General features: G+C 31.3%; 2 protein-coding genes across 7 annotated transcripts in view; both read left to right on the plus strand.

Annotated features, from left to right (window-relative positions):
• The window catches only part of LOC121115814 (protein amalgam), an 89,681-nt gene extending 77,663 nt beyond the window's left edge, over positions 1-12,018 (plus strand). For 2 of the 6 annotated variants that reach the window (XM_040709961.2, XM_040709965.1), the window contains 3 exons: positions 2,176-2,364; positions 8,046-8,189; positions 11,566-12,018. In XM_040709961.2, the coding sequence (XP_040565895.1) occupies positions 2,176-2,364; positions 8,046-8,189; positions 11,566-11,789 (557 nt within the window). In that variant the 3' untranslated portion in view covers positions 11,790-12,018. Of the gene's footprint in view, positions 1-2,175; positions 2,536-2,628; positions 2,763-8,045; positions 8,190-11,565 lie in introns of those variants that run through there. The other 4 variants (XM_040709962.2, XR_005863693.2, XR_011779796.1 and 1 more) reach the window with 4 other exon arrangements.
• A 2,910-nt stretch (positions 12,019-14,928) lies between these two features.
• Positions 14,929-18,685, plus strand: LOC121115816 (uncharacterized). Its single transcript, XM_040709968.2, has 4 exons — positions 14,929-15,052; positions 15,554-16,660; positions 16,722-16,794; positions 16,874-18,685. The coding sequence occupies exons 2-4, from the start codon at positions 15,876-15,878 to the stop codon at positions 18,563-18,565; spliced, it is 2,550 nt and encodes an 849-aa protein (XP_040565902.1). The 5' UTR covers positions 14,929-15,052; positions 15,554-15,875; the 3' UTR covers positions 18,566-18,685.
• Positions 18,686-18,781: the final 96 nt, after the last annotated feature.

Raw genomic sequence — 18,781 nt, forward strand, 5'->3', positions numbered from 1 at the left:
CATTCCACTAATTGTAATCATCATAAACTGTACTCTTGGAGTGACCAGCAATTTATTGATGGTCACTTGAACAGTAGGCTTCGTGAGCTAATTCAACCATTGTATCTTTATGCTTTTTTTTTTTTCCACCTTTACACTAATTGTTTATTTGAAATGAGCAAACAAATATGTTCTCAAACATCGAATCTCACTTCCAAAAATAAATTATGGCTACTTGTTCTAAATTAGGTCGTTGATCAGGTTTCAAATGTTCAATATTTATCTAATCAACCCAGTATATTCAAATTTCAAATATTAAGTACAAAGGTTTTTATTTATTTTAATAAGAATTAAAGTTTGTTAGTTGACATCTTTTTGAAAAAGATGAAAATATCTCCATTCAATTGTACTGAGGGAACACGTACTTAGTAATATCTTCAAGCCACAATGAGACAAGTTATTTTTATTTACATTATTTTTGCCACGATCTTGATTGTCAACTCTCGATTCATCTCAAGAATAGAAATAGAAGATTATAACGACGACGAGTATTACAATTATGAATACTATAGGATCTTCAAAGGTCATAAACCGAATATTATTTTTGATTTGAATGAGTGTGACCCTAAAAATAACACTGGATGTCCAAAGGGACTCATTTGTATCGTGAACAATCATGGGAAGCCTGAATGCTATGAAGATTCATTTGATTATATAGAATAAACTGCATAATTCATAATTTAGATGTAACTGCATTAAATAATTTGAAATATATATTAACACTGAAGTATCCTTTTACAATTTAATGACGTTTGGTCTCTTGAATTTAAATCCCTGTTGTGAAGTAAAATCAACAACATATTCATAATGGAAAGTTTCAAAATCATCAATATCTTATATTTGAAAATATATCGAAATATATTAAACCTTAAGATTAACTTCCAAGATTAATATATATTTAATTTAAACATTACTTTGATGCTGAATGGAGTTTTATTATTACTATATTAATTATAGCTTGCTTGTCTTATAGCCTTTTTCTACTCCAAACAAAGCTTTCATTCAATTTGACTATGCTATTTTTGCTCATAATATTGAAAAATACTGGTACGATTTTGTTGAGGAGTTTGTTTGTTCGCACTTGTAACTTCTATAACATGTTGTGTTCATAATTGCTCACCCCCCCCACCCCACACACACAGCCATCTCTGAGGTCTTGGTCATTTTTTCGGTAAAAGTTGCAACAAACGATGCTTTAGGATACGGGAACTTCATTAAATGGTTTTTTTCTTCAACACGATCAAATATAAAATCAGATAACGAAGAGGCACACACGTGTGAGAAAGAAAATATATGTGGGTGTTCATGATTTCGATTAATTCACTTTTATCTTGGCCATACATCTCCTGCAAGATGTACACTGGACATATTTCTGGTGACAAAATGCAATACATTCATAAACAAAGTATTGAGTGCTGCTCTCACCAGTAGATGTAATTGTCTCCAATTCGTAAAGCTTCCACTCATTAAGTATAATTTCAAAATTAGAGATATTATCATCCCCAAGGAGTTTCTTGATTTGACTAAAATCCATTAATCCTACGACCAACTTTCACAAAGCAAAGTTTATTTTAAAAAAAGAATAACTAATTATGGAATAGCCATGATTTTTTACAGTTTCAACCAAAAATAAACAATGAAGACGTGTAAACCTCATTTATTTATATATTAAGGCGAAATATCCTAGATGCAAAATGTCCTGAGGCAAAATAGTTTAAGGAAAAATTACCGGAACCATATTTTTGATTGACAGTAAGGTTTAATTCCTTTTATTTGTTGGTCCCTCTAGTATTTCCCCCTTTTTAATAATATTAGTTAAAAGGGATTTCGATTTTTATATAAAACTTTGTTGTTTAGGCCCCCGAAATGGCTGATGTCACATGAAAACGCTCTACAACCATGACATTAATCAAGGTTTATATATCTATTAAGAAAAGAAATTAGGCATAAATATGTTGATAATGTAATCGAATTATTTAATTATGTGTATATGATTATGTAATATATATGATCTTCATTAAATCTCTGTATGATCCTTAATTTCGCTCTCAATCAATTACACGATTTACGTGCCTACTTCATTTCCTTCTTTCTTTCTTTATGAATAATCATTAACCAATTCTTATTATTTTACAGGTGAAATGATAACCGAGAAAAACTCCAAGTATCTCATTCGTGAAATCAAACTATCAGAGTACACGATAAAAACACAGCTCACAGTCAGAAACTTTAGTAATAGCGACGAAGGTGCCTACAAATGTGTATCCAAGAATGCCATGACCAATGCTGATGATCGTGTCGAAGGAATCGTTTTTGTTAATAGAGGTGATGATGTTAGGTTAAGGAGTAACTCAACATCAGGTGGACTGAGTCTTCTTCTTACCTTGCTCTTGTGTCTTTTCATCCCTTAAATCAGAACCACCACAGACCACACCCTTAATTTTTTTTCACTCCTACAAACATAGTCTCATCTGTTGTTATTACCTTCATTCCTTGGTTAGACTTCTTTTTTAAAATATATGTATACTTAAATATATATTATGATATTTTGTAAAATGTGATAATTATTATTTGATATATTTCGAACAGTGGCGGGCAGTGGGCGGAAAGCCATTGTAAAAGATGGAAATAAAAGTTTTCTTGCAATGTGGCTGAAATAAAAATTTCCGTTGGCAATCTGCAAAGCTCCCTCACTCAAGAGTTTTAAATCCCTAGCGCTGCCGGTAAGTAAAACAAAAATATCATAGCCATGTAACATTTATTTTATTTTTTTATGACTGCTTCATTCTTTTTGTTTTAACATACCGGCAGCTCATATTTTTTATTACTCCCAAACATAACTGGGAATACTCTAAAGCACTCCCAGCATAAAGAAAGAAGTATATAGTGGCGACAAGATAGTTTTTATGGAAGTTTGCTATAGTGAGGCAATGTCTTTTTTTTTAATATACGGCTTGGGTAAAAGAATTTAGCAATTTTAAAAATAGATTGGTTAAGAGAAAGTTTGGACTATTCAACGTTAACCCTATTTATTAGTTGTTGTTTTTTACATCAGGTGCCATTGAGCTATTTATTCTGTGAAAATAAACAAAAAAATAGTTAAAACTGTCAAAGGGAGACATTTTATATATGCGAGCCAGAGCTGTAGCACATCCAATCAAAAGTAAGCTAGAATCATTTTTCTGAAAAAGATGTCTGAACTACAAATTTTGTATTCTTGGACGAATAATTATAGTCAATTTTAATTTAAAAAAATTATTTCGACTAATCTTTTGAAGGCGCTACAAACTGCAATTTAAGTAGCAAAAAAATTTATTTTATTTTAATAGATTTTATATGAAAGTTTCTAATATTGGAGGAAAACTGTTGGAGGTAGTGAAGCCCTCTTTTTTTAAATTTTTTTGTGAAAAGCTATAGATTTTTGAAATATGATCCTGCTGAGACCCCCGCAAATTATATTATTCACCGGAATATGTCTATGAAATATTGGGCTTTATGTACATAAGAAATAAAAAAAATAAAAATTGTACATTTATCCTTTTCTTGATTTTTGTTCAAGATTGTTTTTATGTTAACTCACCTCAGTTGTAGTAAAAAAACAACTCGAAACCATATGCAAAGAGGTATTCTAGTTCACATTTTCTGAATCAAGTCGATATTAAATCTGGTCTCTAGATCTACAGTTCTACCCTATGGACTCAAACTTGACTTGGACTCGGAAAAAGGTGCACTCGAATACAGTTGAGTACAACAGTGAAAATATTCACACCTGATCACTTCCCTGTCTTAAAATAGAGCTAGGCCACCAATGATTTCGATTGGTACTAGGTATTATCGCAGTAAACATTCTTTTTCGAAAACCTTTTGCCTCAAAACAATTTTGCTGTAGCGTAATTTCGTCGAATTTAATTTGTAAATTAGACATGTCTAGTAGGGGTGGTTAATTTTTTCGAATTTTGATTGCAATTAGTGTAGTCAAGTTTATTATATGATTTTGCAAATAATCTATGTAAAATTTCATTTTTCCACAATGGCATCTCTATTCCTTAAATTATTGTCTCATTTTACATAATAGGACCACTTTTGAAAAAAAAACTTCGTTAGTATCTTTTATAGGTAAGAAAAGTTTCTGCCAAAATATTTTTATATAAAATAAAGAACAATGCTTCATTTGAATCCTTATTGATAAAATAAAGAATTTTGTATTTTTTTAATTTGATCACATGTGCGACCTAAAGATAGCTTCGTAAGACAATGAAATTTTGTGTAGGTTGTTGCCTTAACAGATGACACATTTTCCGTACTAGTCGTAATCGAAATTCGAAAAAAGTCGACAAATTAACTCTCTAATGTAGATGCATCATTTGACAATGGGTGGTGACTCTATGTAATTTTTGAGCAACTCCTATTTAAACCAATTAATCTTCTTTTCAGAAGCACTATTTAAATTATGGGGATAAGTCTCTTAGAAGAAAAAAAAGGATACAATTTATGGTAGTAAAAAATTAAGTAGAAATACTTAACAAACAAGATTGTAAAAGTCTTACATGTAAATAAAATTCAGCAAAATGTCCAAAGACAATTTATGTTATAGCAGAAAATGTCATATGTTAGATTACTCGACAAAATTCCAACTGTTGTATAAATATCGATCTGTACATAAGTCCTACACCGATATGTTGTTAAAATGTATGTATATAAATATTTTTTGATGAAACTAATTCGGTACTATAAAGGAATTCTGTCCTAGTCCAACAAAAAATGAAATCGGCCTTGAACAACCTCATTTAAAATTCAGTTTAGTCAATTTGTTGGAAAAATTGACGATGATGTCATGTGTGCTTCTTAATTGTGAATATCAGTACAATCACTCCATATGAAGGATTTGGAGAAAATTAGGTCATAGAATAAGACCAAATAAAAATGTCTCCAGTTGAGGAAGACCTAAAAGGTCGGTCCACTATTTGAAAACGATGAAATTTCGTTCCACGGTCTAAAACTGTGGTCTCAATCTAAAGTTTGGTTTAAATTGGTGTAAGAAATATAACTTATGACTTAACTAAAAAAAATAAAATAATAAGTATATGAAATATTAGTAAAAAATTCACAGCCATTTAAAGTAAAAAAACAACCCCAAAATAGGCTTTACAATAATCCCTCATTAATATTTTCTATGCTTAAATTCTTTATATGACTGGATTTCTATTACTTCACACCCCTCAAGAATACTTGCATAGTTATTGAATATTATATAACTTGCATGAGTAAATCACTAAGGTGGTCTCACCTCTTTTGGACCATTAAGTGAAAAATTTAATCAATACTAATTAATCAATCTCTTTTCTCATATTTACAGTGTAGAAAAAAGTATTTGATCCACTGCCAATTTTGTAAGTTTGCCCACAGACAAATATTTTCTTTAACATTGAAATCCGAAAACTGGGTAAGTTAGTTTATGACAATAATACTTTAATGGTGCTCTTGGGGTTATACTAAGAATCTTGCATTCTCTAAACACTTTATTTTATTTTATTTATTTATTTTTTATTCTTTTTTGTAGATATTCCTGTGTAAAAGTTTTTAGCCCAGAATACCACAAAATTTAAACTAACAATGTACTGGATTGGCTTATATTCAAATTTTATGTTGGTTCGTAATTAAAATTGTTTTCCGCCCATACTAATATCAGTTTTGTTAAAAATACTGCAAAGTTTGTCTTATAAAAATATCTTTTTTGTTAAATCACACCTAATAATTTTTTTCAATGCATATTCGGCATTTGAGACGTTGACAAAAGGAAAATACTACTGTTGAGACTAAGTCCTAAGACTAAAACCCAAAACTACTAAATAATCATGATTTCAACACAAAATTACCTATGTATAAGCGCTATATAAGGTACAACATTATGTAACCTAACATGCTCTATACTATCCCGACTGGTTTTTTACTAGCCACGGGCTAGTATGTCTGCTGAGCTTGCTTATAATATCTCTCACTGTTAAATTACCACTACTATTGAAATTATCGACCTTTCTTTCCTATGTAAGTGGGCAAATATACAAAATCGGTAAAGGATTAAATACTTAATTTCGCCACTGTATGATAAAAGAGAATATTTAATTTTCTAGAAATATTTGCTACGAAATTACTAGAGTTGTCGAAAAAAAGGAATTCCCGGCGTGTAAAAAAATCCCTTGTTTGCGTTTGTCATAAAAAATATGTTAACCATGGTAAACATTATGTCCAATATAGAGGAGGCAATAGCATAGAGATAGAATAACATCAAGTAGTAAAACAAGCTTCCATGGGATGTCTGGTATAATTGGGTAAGAGTAGATTTAAGAGTAACTGTTGTGTCCACAGGAGTTGGGCTGGAGGGGCTGTAACCCCCCTCTAAATAAAAGAATTTTTGCTATTTACTAAAAAATTTAATAAACTTTTCTCTGAAAATTTAATTTTTCAATAAAAAAATGAAAAATGATAAATTAATGAAAGAACAGCAATATCCCCGAACAGTCCGGGTAGTTAGTTCTGGGTATATAAAAGTCGGTTTGAATCAGGAATGTTCAAACCTGTGATTGCAACAAACTAAGGATTACTTTATTTATGGAACATGCACTCTATTTTTTTTCCTTCCGCTCCCTTTTTTGGCCAACTAAATGCTATTTATTCTATTTCTGAGTAGTTATGAGAGGAAAAAGGGAATTGAATTGAAACAATCGTGTTTTGAATTTTTTAAGGAATTACATATAATGCATTTTTTGGTTGATCTATTTATTTTACAATAATAATTATTTAAAAAAGTTAAATACATTTCTTAAGAAATTCATAGCACAGTTGTTTTAATCAAATTCCCTCTTTGATATAATAGATATTCTAATCTAAAAAATAGTCATTTGTTGGCCAAAAAGGAGGCAAAAAAGGTGTGGACTTTATGTATAGATAGTTTCTAAAAAGGTCTTAAATAAGAAAGTATGGCAAAATCCAGACTAAATTGAGTATTGCTGTACATATATTCAATTTTGACAGGACTAGATATGAGTAAGAAGAAAATTTGACGACATCCCTTGAGTTAAGAACTTTGTTAAGGGGAACTAATGTTTCCTAATAAGTATTATGTTTAGGGTTGATAAAAAGTGGAGTATACGGAAAGAAAGAAAAATAACAGTTGATACGGGTGCAATTGGTATCAGTACTGTTTATTATTTATTGTCAATAACAAGTAGCCCATAGAATGAAAAAGAGGAATCAAATATTAATTGGAGGCGCACCACTCACTTTAACTAAATTTACTACTCTAAGTTGGTTTGTCTTCAATAATTAAAAATATATTGTTGGTTATTACTAAGGGGCAAGACTTTTAAGGAGTTCAGGTTCCACGGGAATCTCTCCTTTTCATCAACTCTAGTGTTTATAAGAGATACAACTTTTGTAGAGCACAATGAAGAGGTGGAAGATACGGACATTACATATGGTACTCTTCATTTGTTGACATCAGTTGTCTGTTTTATGATTTTGAAGGAAGAAAAAGGTATTACTTCTGACTGTCAGTACGATAACTGATTAAAAAAAAAGAAATAAAGTTGAGTAGGACTGAACTGGACGGAATTGCAGTCTTCAGTCCTAAATAATGACTGACACACTGGGAGAATATTATTGTGTATTACCATTATTACAATGCTAATACACAATAATAGTGGGAAGATTAGGATTTGGGACAGAATAAAAATGTCACAGCAAATGAGGTTTTTTATCAGCGAATAAATTATGTATCTAGTTATGATATCTATGCATCATTAGTAACAACCGTTTTACTCTCTAATCTCTACAAAAGTTGTATCTCTACCTCTTTCACAAAACCATATCTTTCCTTTCGGATCCGACCTCTGTCAATATCTACTCCACTGAATCCGCTCTTCCTTTGTATCCTAGAAAGACAATCATTCATATATCTCTTTCCTCCTCAATCCACAGTACTAATAAACAATTTTTAATCATTACAGAAATCATCGAAACCACAACAGCGTTTCGTTTCTATAATACTTATACACACTACTCAGACTTTGACAACTATAATGACATGATGAGCACGGCATATTACAACCCATACTATCGGGAAAATTATCATGGTCTCAAAGAGGAAAAAGGTAGTATTACTCGTTTTTTATAATTGCCCAACATAGAAAGGAGAACTTAAAGTGTGGACAAAGATATGTAGTGCTTTTATATTATTTGTAAGATTTATACTTATTACAACACAAAAATTAGGCGGGCTTTTCAATCTTTATGTCATGATTAACGTGTCTCTGATTTACCAAGATGTGTAAATATTGACTAAATTTCTGTGAGTGTAAAAACCACTCCTGAGAGGATAAAATCTATATTAATAAAACAAAGTTTGTTTGTGGAGGACTCTTTTTGATCTAAAAAATAACGAGGGATTGAAAATTGTATACATTCTCGTGAGTGTAAATCAAGAAGAAAAGTATATGTGGGCAACTTTGATATCTGCTGACAGAGATCACTATTAAAACTAATGTGCTCCTTTTCGGTAATACAAAAATTTTGAAAATAGGGATAAATAATTATATGAATATAATATTAACACATATGATTTGCAGGTTACCAACTTATACGTAATAAAAAAATGAAAGCTCACAAGGATTTTGACAATTGTCCTTTTTTTCTCAACTATTTAAAAAAATCCATAGCTCAAAAAAAAAAAAAAAAATCTTATATTACATTTTTTACTCTGCTGTATAATTTGCCTGAATGACAAAAAAAATCTTGTAAAAAGCAAAAATTTCTTAATTTGGGTGGGCTACATCCCCTCAGCCAGCCTCCTGTGGACGTCTCTGCTGATGTACTCTATCTATAAGTAATTTTGGAGATGATAAGCTACTTGTTTCCGGTAAAGACACTCCAAGAAATGGGGCAACAACTATTTCAAAGTTGAAACAAAATTATCAAATTGAGTTAGGATAGGCTTGAATTGTTGTTCAAATAACACAAAGTATGATGATGACCTCCAGAGTGAACCATTAATGTTCTCTCATCTCAGAGCAATCTGTCATTTAAGACAAGCACTTTTATTTGAAGAGATTCGGAGTAATTCCCCCCTTTCCCCCTCGAGCACCTAGGGACAACACAAGACGATGGTCTATTTATAAATTATAATAGTTACAAATATCACAATATTGAAATTTGCAAATATAAAATATCATTAATGAATAATATTAATATTACTAAGTATTACTATTACTTAGTAAAAGTTGAAATAATTAATATCTATTAACTAAATCATACAGCGGGGCACACACCAGTTGACGTAATCTTATGCTACACTAGTGCCCTCTTGTAATCAATACTTATATTAGTCCTAGCGACAGTGAGTCACACCACCTTGCGGATAACATATATTTTTTAGTTTGCTCGTGCCCTATTCAGAATTTATTTTAATTAAAATTTAGCTTTAATCGAAACAACTGTATTATTAGATCAGGTAGTAGCCTGTAGGGCTGTGGAGTCGGTACATAAAATGCCCGACTTCGACTCCAGTATTTTGAATGTCCCTGACTCCGACACACAATTTTTTAACAATATATTTTATAGCCTATACAAGTACTATGGAGTCTAGAGACGAGAAATATAGATTTAAAAAAATTTAAATTTCAAATGGAAAACTTTTTAAAAAATAGTTTCAAATATTAAATTTTTCGGATAATTTTTTTCAAAAATCCATAGTTATTCACAAAAAAATTCAAAAAGCAAAAGCTATTCTCAAAAAAAATTCCAGAATCCAGACCTTTTCACAAAAAATTATATTTCAAATGTAAAATTTTTTGAATTTTTTTTTCAAATATTAAATTTTACGAATAAAAATTTCAAAAATCCATAGCTATTTAGAGACAATTAAATTTTTTGGAAAAAAAATGGAAAAAAAAATTTAATTATTAAATTTTGTTGTAAGAACCAAAATTATTTAATTTTTTCGGATCTGGCATTCAAGTTTCTAATTGTACCAGCTTGACTTTAATCTAAACTTGTAAGATACTTCATATTGTTACCGTTATCGTATCTTGAAACCTCTCCTCCGGAAATAACAGAAAAAAAAGAACCAAAAATCTGTTGTTAGTTCGTCAATTTTTCGCAAAGATAGAAGCAATATTCCATAACTGTTGAGAACTGTTCAAAGCAACTCAAAAATAGCTATTTCAAATTAAACTAATCAGAGTTAAAAACACTAATTAGTAGAAAATAAGGAGAAAAATTAACAGCTAAGACATATACACATTGTAATTTTTTTTGTTAGATAGGTAACGCCTGGATAGTGTAACTACATTTAAGCTGACTAATATCCAAGTTGAGTTGGTGTAATAACCGGGAAATTATATAAATTATTTTAATATATATGATCAAAACTTAAAATTGTAATGTTATTTGCATCAATGATACTTAGAACCAGTGGTTCGCATTAGAAAGATGTAGCCCATTTTAAGACACAGTTCATTAAAAAAATTATTTTAACCAAAGTTTTAGATCTGTACTTCTCAACCCTTTCCGAAAATTTGAAATTATAAGTAGCTTAATTTTCCTTTTAATTGTCTCTTAAGGTGAGGATGAGAAACATCTTTAAAAATTATGTAATAACTATTTGCGAATTATCCCAAACAAAAAACTAAGTAGGGGCATCTGCGGGGGATGTGCTAGACTGGATTGTAGCCCCGCTCCCAATTAAGGAATTTTTGCCTTTTTACTTGATTTTTTTAGTTATTAGGCAAATTATGAAGCAGAGCAAAAAATTTAATTTTTGAATTTTTTTTCTTAAAAACTTAGGACCATAACCAAGCTACATTATCGGTATTCAAGCAGTTCAAACTACGGGGTCATTCCATGTGAAATCAATATAAAAAAAGACATTTTTTACAGGACCGTCTTCGGACTTTATTAAAATTAGGCACATATTTTAATATTAGTAAGGAAATCAAATATCCAAAATTTCAGCCTTTTTCCCCTCCGGTTCAGGATTTTAAGGCTTCTAAAGTTTCAGCCTTGACGCCACCTACCCTACTTTTAAATCGCTGTAGTTTGAATTTTTTTAAAGATATCGATCTACTTTCATAAGCCATTTAATACATATTCGTTTTATCCTTTTGTTGCATTTTATTGTATAAGCCAACAAAATGGGTTTTTACCCATAAGGTCATCATATGATGACCTAAAAAAAATAAAACAGGTTCATTTTCTATTTCACTCAAATTTTATATATTAGTTTTTAATATATCATAAACATCTATGTTTTTAGAGATATATTCGATTCCACTTAAATACTACAGATGAAAATGTGTGCGTAGGTAGAGCAAATTTTTGAATATGTGCAATGTACAACAGTCAAGAATACAAATTTTCAAGAGTCCTGGGCATGTACCCTCCTCCTCCAAAACCAATCCTGGGTTCATGATACTGTTTAATAATTTATAATATGATAAATTATATATTTACTGTGTTTTAAAATTCTTGCAGACTCATATCCGAGTGAGGACTCCAACTCCACGCCCTCTTCCTTCTCATCATCGAATAACAACCATAATTATGATAAAAATAAGGAGCAAAGTAATTATCATTCCAATTATCATCAACCCGTGATTCCATCTTCCTCAAACATAATAATTTTACATCCCTCAGCCTCATGGATCAACTTACTCATCTGTCTCTTATTCTCATTGACTCTAAATCAGGATCCCTGATTCCATTGATATGATGATCAGTATTATTATGATTTAAAAAGTTAATTAATGCAATTTTACATACATATTATGTATTAATCAAATTCATACATTATTATCAATTTAATTCATTAATGTGATTCAATATCTTTTCTTTTGACTTGCTAAAATTATTAAAGATTTATTAATTATATTATTACCTCTTTTGTGAAATCATTATTAAGAGAATACATTTCAATTTTGATAGAAATACATCAGTTGTTATCTTTATTGTACCACGCAACCTTTCTTTCAAAAAGAAACACAAAATAAAGGCTCCAAAATAGTTGGTAGTACTTAACCAATTCCTCACTACTATGGAATTATTATTCAATAATTAATTTAGGGGAGTTATATTCACAGCAGATTAATAAATGCTAATTATAATTCAACTCATCAACGTTCAGAATACCGATTAGTGGAAAAGAAGGGGAAAGATCCACAGTAGACAATAATGTAGAGTGTACATTATGTGTTAGTGAGTTTAGGCTGTGACATAGCCAATAAGTTGTGGTGTTTCTTGAATCATTTACGGGAACCTTATATTATTCAATCTTTCCTACTCTAATAAGACAAAGAGTTCTAAAATTTAGTCATGATGGGTTGAGTTGTCAAAAATATGACTTAACACTTGTGGAGAATTCTTGTTGGCAATCTGGGAAAGGTTTTTGTCTTCTATAGCTGTTATCTTTATACCTTAATTATTGAAGAAAGAACATATAAAGATTTGTAAAAGAAATTAACCTGCCGGTATATTTACAAAACAAAAGAATATGTGGGAGGATAATAGCTTAACTGTCATGACGTTTCATGTATGTAATGTAATCTATGTGCAGGAAATAAACAGAGCCGGTTTTAGTGGGACACTTCCCAAAGGCCCTGCTCTTTATTAGAAGAATTTCGATAAAAGGCCATAAAAATAGAAACAGGATTGACCTTTTTTAAAATGGGGTGATCTTAAAAATAAAAATAAAGTGTAATTTATATTTCTCCTAGCTCTCTGATACGTTTGAATTTTTAAAATAGAGTGGAATAATGAAACATGAGTGTTCTCACTTATTAGTAGTTTGTTTACATACCCCGAGGATGGGGGTACTATCTTTCGTTTATTAATGTGCATTAGTAGTTTATATAGAGCTCTCCATTGATGTCATAAATTACATAATTATAATTGAAGGAGACGCCATCTGGAGGGATCATAGTTGGTATTTTTTACCTCCGCAACAAAATTGGACGGAGGTCATATGTTTGCCTCTGTTATTTAGTCTCTAGGATTTTGATCAAACTTGGCATGAACATTATATATGGTCAGAGTAATAGGCTATTAAATTTTGAGAGGTCAAGGTAACATAAAACGTTAATTAAGAATTCATGATCGACCATACCTTTGGAACATATTGAGATACAGAGCTCTAGTTGGTCTCTTTAACTAGTTTTAATAAAGATGCTTCAAATAAAAAAAATAAAAAATTAGGAAAAATGATCTTAGGGAGATAATTGCGTTCTCACGAGTGCCCATTCTAGTTACTGCATAAAATGGATAATTTTTTAATAAATCTTAATAAAACTTTATCAAATGGATTTAAGATTAAAATAAGACATTGAGTACTATTTGATGTCATTGATAAGCAGAGATCTTTTATTTAAATAAAAGTAATGTGTACAAAAATCCCTATTGAATAACTAGATTGTTACAATTAATTTTATTTTGGATCTATAAGGGACGAGAAAAGTAGGATACGATTGTATAACGTTGTAATATGATATTAGGGGTTGATATATCATAAAAATAGGTATTAGAGGGATACATGTTTGATAGATATTAAGGTTTAGGTCCCTTTATTTTTTGGTTCCATTTTGACATCCAATAGGTCACTACTTTCCTTCATACTAATGAAAAAAGGGTATGTATTTTTATATGACTTAGTTGTTTGGCTCTCAAGCCCCCAAAATGGCCTACATCAACAATGCTGATGTCACATGAAAACGTTCTACACATATTTGTTGTCTACACTTATTTGTTGATTACGACAACTTTGTAGATCTGCGCCATCTTGCGGATACATATACTTTTTTAGTTTAATCATGCCTTATTGATAATAGCATTCAAATTTTGCATATTATATATATATATATATATGTATACTGTTTATACACTCGCAAGGATTTCGACAATTTTCAAATGTCTAAATATGACTAAGTGTGAATTATGAAGTAGGAATGATGAGGTTGGTTGTCAAAAACACTGTTGTAATGTTGTCTTATTATAGATCATACACCATAGGCTTTATTCATATATAGAAATTTAATTTTTTTAAAGTTTTTCCAAAAAAATTAAATATTTGAAAAAAAATTCGAAAAACCAAGTACCCTCCAAAAAAAATATATATAATCCTGTGGACGTCCCTGTTATCAAAATGGTAACGGGAATTTTTACTAGAATCGCATCGGACTCGGCATTGAGACTTTTTTTAATCGTCCCATCCCTAATGGTTATAGTAACTAACAAGATTAATAGAAATACAAGGTTATACCTTAACACCATTCCGACTGATGTTTGACTTCCACTACGCTTTTTAATAGTGACGATATGGAGTATAACTGTTACCAAGAGTAGCTATACATCGCTTTCCTTGACTGTTACTGCCAGAGTACTGCTGTTATACTATATCACGTGAAAATATGTCCGTCTTGTCTAGCCGTGGGTACGGTACATCAAATTGAAATTTCTAGTAAGCCCGATTACATGATGATCTAACCTTGTATTTCTCTTAACCTTGGTAACTACCACATTTCAGCTGTTGTAGTTACCATAAAATAACGATAAGCACAGGTGCTAGGACTAACACATTTTATTAGTATCGGACGTACTGATAGGACAAATATGATAAATTAAGTCTTAAAAACTCTTAAGGGCCCTGTTCTGGCTATATAAAAAACATGCTTGATGTGAAGTGTATTTATATAAAATAAATTATAACAAAAAAATGATATATATTTTGAGGAAAATTGCAGTACTTGAGCGTTACAATATCTCAAATTTCTTATCACTGAGTGAGTTTTGAATTTTGATAAAATTATATCAACTGATAACAAAACAATCAATAAATACAATGATATCAGTTACAGCAAAAGCAATGCCAACCGGACAACACTATTACAAAAGTAACGATCCTTAAAAAAATTAGCTTTACATCTCCAAATCCGTTTTTATCCATCAATATCTTGAAAAAAAAGTTGACAATGTAATGAGTAATTATACATATATGATTAAAAAAAAAAACAATGCCAGGAAAATTACAAGACTTGTTGCAATTATCTCCTTTGTACTAAACGTAAATATATTATCTCAAATTTCTCTTTATTGGGACATTCTGGACAATATTGACAGAATATTTTTTGCCTTTTATAAATACCAAATTTGACAAATAAATTTTTTTAAGAAGGGACAAAAACTATTATTTTTATAGTTAAAATTTTTTGGGAGAGTCTAAATTTTGTGCAAATAACTTTACAAAAAAAACAATTAAATATTTTATTTATGGTTTCGGCCCTATTGTTGACGCTTAATATTATATAAATCTCCCAACAACAGTTTACTTGAAGTTTAATGATAAAAACCTCTTCAAAAAACACTTCTTCGCTCTATAATATTGTTACAAGTTGTAACTGTTCCGGTCTCCCCTACGTGTACGTGGTGAATATTCTATTTTGTTTTGTTCTCTTATTTTTATGTGACGTCATAGTGTTATGAACAACGATATTGATAGAGATTATGCTACAGCTGCTTATTAATGGTCGTATAATAATCCAATGTGATATTGACAGTGACTGATTTTGACTAAAAATAATACTAATTATTATGTATCATGGCTATTATGACGAATCGAATTGGAGCGAAATAAAATATTGATCAGTATTAATTATAACTTATATCAATACTTTACTTAAAAAGTAATAACTACTATAATATTCCTTCTGTTCATCTTATAATATCAATTGACAATTGTGAATTAAAATTGAGTATTGAATTGCCATTGACATCGCATCTGGTCTCTCTCACAAAGGATGGCTTTGCGATGTGCCGTTCCTAATTGTGGTTCCCGATACAAGAAGGATCAAGGGATCCTGATTTATCCCTTCCCGGAGAATGAAATCATCAAGTTCAAATGGATCCTGAAGATCCCCCGCCAAAGACGTGACATTGGGCCTGAAACGGGCGTCTGCTCCCTTCATTTCCTCCAGAGAGACATCAACTCTGACAATGAGCTCCTTGCTCACGCCATTCCCTCCGTCTTTGAGAATCTGTCCCCCAAAAAACATCTCCTTAATAGTCTATTCGATTTGGTAGAGCAAATCAACACGGACTCCAGCTTCATCCCTCCCAACGTACTCAAACTCAGCAAACCCCAATACATTGTTTTCTATAAAGTTCATTTTGATCCCAAGTCTATTGCAGAAATGGAGTTTACCCTCTATATTCACAATGATCTTACTTTCAATGTATATCACAAATTCAGTGACCTCAAAAACATTCCACTCCCCAATTACAAGTTCTTCAATCTAACAGAGATCCGGGATCTTCTTTTTGCACTTAACTCCATTCAATACTCTCCCTCCTCGGAGGAGCTCAGTTTGAAAAAGCCCATTGAGCTTATTAGAGGTGTGGATTGTGAGTCCATGGAAGAACGTCTCAAAGTTGATTTCCTTTTAGAGCAGTTGGAAATGTTGAGTTGTGCACCACATGAGAGACAATTTAGTTTGAATACCTTAACATCTGCAAATATTTGGAAGAATCGATGTTCCACCGTCTACGAAATGCTTTGCAACTATCTCACACTTCCTGACATTTGGTAAAATATTCAATGACTTTTAAATAGTTATACTCAATATCTTATCTACATTTATTTTCAGTTTGGACGATATTCAAGATGAAGTCAGAGATTTCAGTCGCTCTTATTTGAAAGGTGCTAGATTTTCCGACAATGTAATGAACAGAATGATATTTATTTTTTCATGTACTCCCTACAATTAATTATAAATAATTTTATTTTTATTTTTTACAGGATAAGTTCAAAGAGGAAATGGCAAATAAGATATCCCGTGATTCCTTTCCTTATGGAGACTTGATAGGGGAAACGTTCCAGAAGTTGTGGGTTGGGGACATTGAGGAATATGAAACAGAGCTGTGTTTAATCGCATTTGTCCTATTGAATGAATTATGCGCCTTTCATGTGGGATCATCCTCTGAAAATTATGAAATGGAAGTTATTCCTTCTCCAGAGGATTGCGAGGAGAAGGAAGTTAAAGAGGAGAAGGGCAATTGTGTAGATAGTCTGATAAGTGAGGGAGATTATAATAATGATTGCAAGGAACCTATTGTTCTGGATGATGATGAAGACTACATTCCTCCGAACAAAAAAGAATCAAACAACCATCTTCCTCCTGATATAAGTTTTGAATGTTGCTTCTGCCAAACCGTCATTTATACCCAGGATGATGTATTTATACATTGTAAGTCAATGCACGTGGGCCGAGCTGTGGTTATAAAAGTTAAGGACGGACCTGCCATCAAGTACATGGGATCCCTTACAGAGTTCACTTGTGGAGAATGTAGAAAGGAGATTCATTCGGTGAATGACCTGAATAATCATATTGCCGGACATATTATAGACTATAAGCATAGGAAAACAAAGCCCAAAGAATCTCGGTTGAAAAATCAATATAGGAGTTGTTTAATGTGTTCCTGCGTCTTTGAAACGTTTTTTGCTTTGAAGAAGCATAACGAGATTGAGCATCCAAGTGAGGGAAGTTTGTATGAATGTCAAAAGTGTGGTGAAGTCTTTAATCAATGTTCCACATATCTTCGACATAAAATGTATTCGCATACAAAAAAGAGAGAAAAGAGTATCAAGGTTCATAAATGCGTGACATGTCATAAAGTATTTCGATTTAAAAGCTCTCTCGACAAACACAACATCAACGTTCACAAGAGTCAACCATATGTGTGCACTCTTTGTGGAAAACAATTTGGTAAAGATCGCTATTTGGTCAAACACAAGGCGCGAGTCCATCCCCAGTCCCTGGATTTTGTTTGCAACATTTGTGGGAAAAAATGTGCTACAAATGAGTATTTAAGATATCACATCAAAGTACGACACTCTGAGTCTCTGCCTTATTCAAAACACAGCAATAATCCTGAAAAATACCAATGTCACCTATGTGATAAGTCCTACATGAACAAAACCTTTTTGACCAATCACATTGACGTTATACACAATGGTCTTAAACTTTTTTGTTGTCAGATCTGTGGGAAAACCTGCTCAAGTGCACACAATTTGAAGCTTCACGAAAATTTGCATGAAGAGAGTAAGGAGAAATGTATTTGCGAGTTTTGTGGCAATGAGTTTTCCAGTAAGTTGACTCTTCGACATCATACAGCATTGATTCACAAGGATCAAGAGGAACTGAAGTTATTAGAGTGTGAGGAATGTGGGAAAACATTCCGAATAAGCAAGGATCTTAGAGCGCATATCAAAGTGGTTCACAAGCAAATAAAGGATTTCAAGTGTGACATTTGTGATAAGGCATTTAGCTTTCGAACCCACTTGAAAAGGCACAAACAGACTATTCATGATGAGTCCTGTGAGTATAAATGCCACGTTTGCTCCGTTCTGTTTTTTCAAAAACCTTCTCTTAGAAAGCACTTGGAAAAGGTGCATAATATCAACTCTACCACAAGTTCAAACTCTCTATAAGGCAAGAAGAAGAACCTATGTTAATGTTTGTTCCATTTTTGCTGTTTTTTTCTTTTTTTTTTTTAAAGAATATGTATTCAAAATTTCATAGTATATGACAAATAGACAGATGATTTTGTATATATTCTATTAATTATAATAATTACATATATGTATGTAGCACAAAAACATAAAGAATGATTTTGATCAAAAAATACTATTACATTTTTGATACCA

Source organism: Lepeophtheirus salmonis, chromosome 4 (assembly GCF_016086655.4).
Source record: "Lepeophtheirus salmonis chromosome 4, UVic_Lsal_1.4, whole genome shotgun sequence".
Classification (NCBI taxonomy): Eukaryota; Metazoa; Arthropoda; class Copepoda; order Siphonostomatoida; family Caligidae; genus Lepeophtheirus; species Lepeophtheirus salmonis.

Excerpts from the sequence above, each read along its gene's own strand:
- LOC121115816 (XM_040709968.2), top strand. The coding sequence starts at position 15,876 with ATGGCTTTGCGATGTGCCGTTCCTAATTGTGGTTCCCGATACAAGAAG. Across the intron at positions 16,661-16,721 it reads CTCACACTTCCTGACATTTG|TTTGGACGATATTCAAGATG; the intron begins GTAAAATATTCA and ends ATTTATTTTCAG. Across the intron at positions 16,795-16,873 it reads GTGCTAGATTTTCCGACAAT|GATAAGTTCAAAGAGGAAAT; the intron begins GTAATGAACAGA and ends TATTTTTTACAG.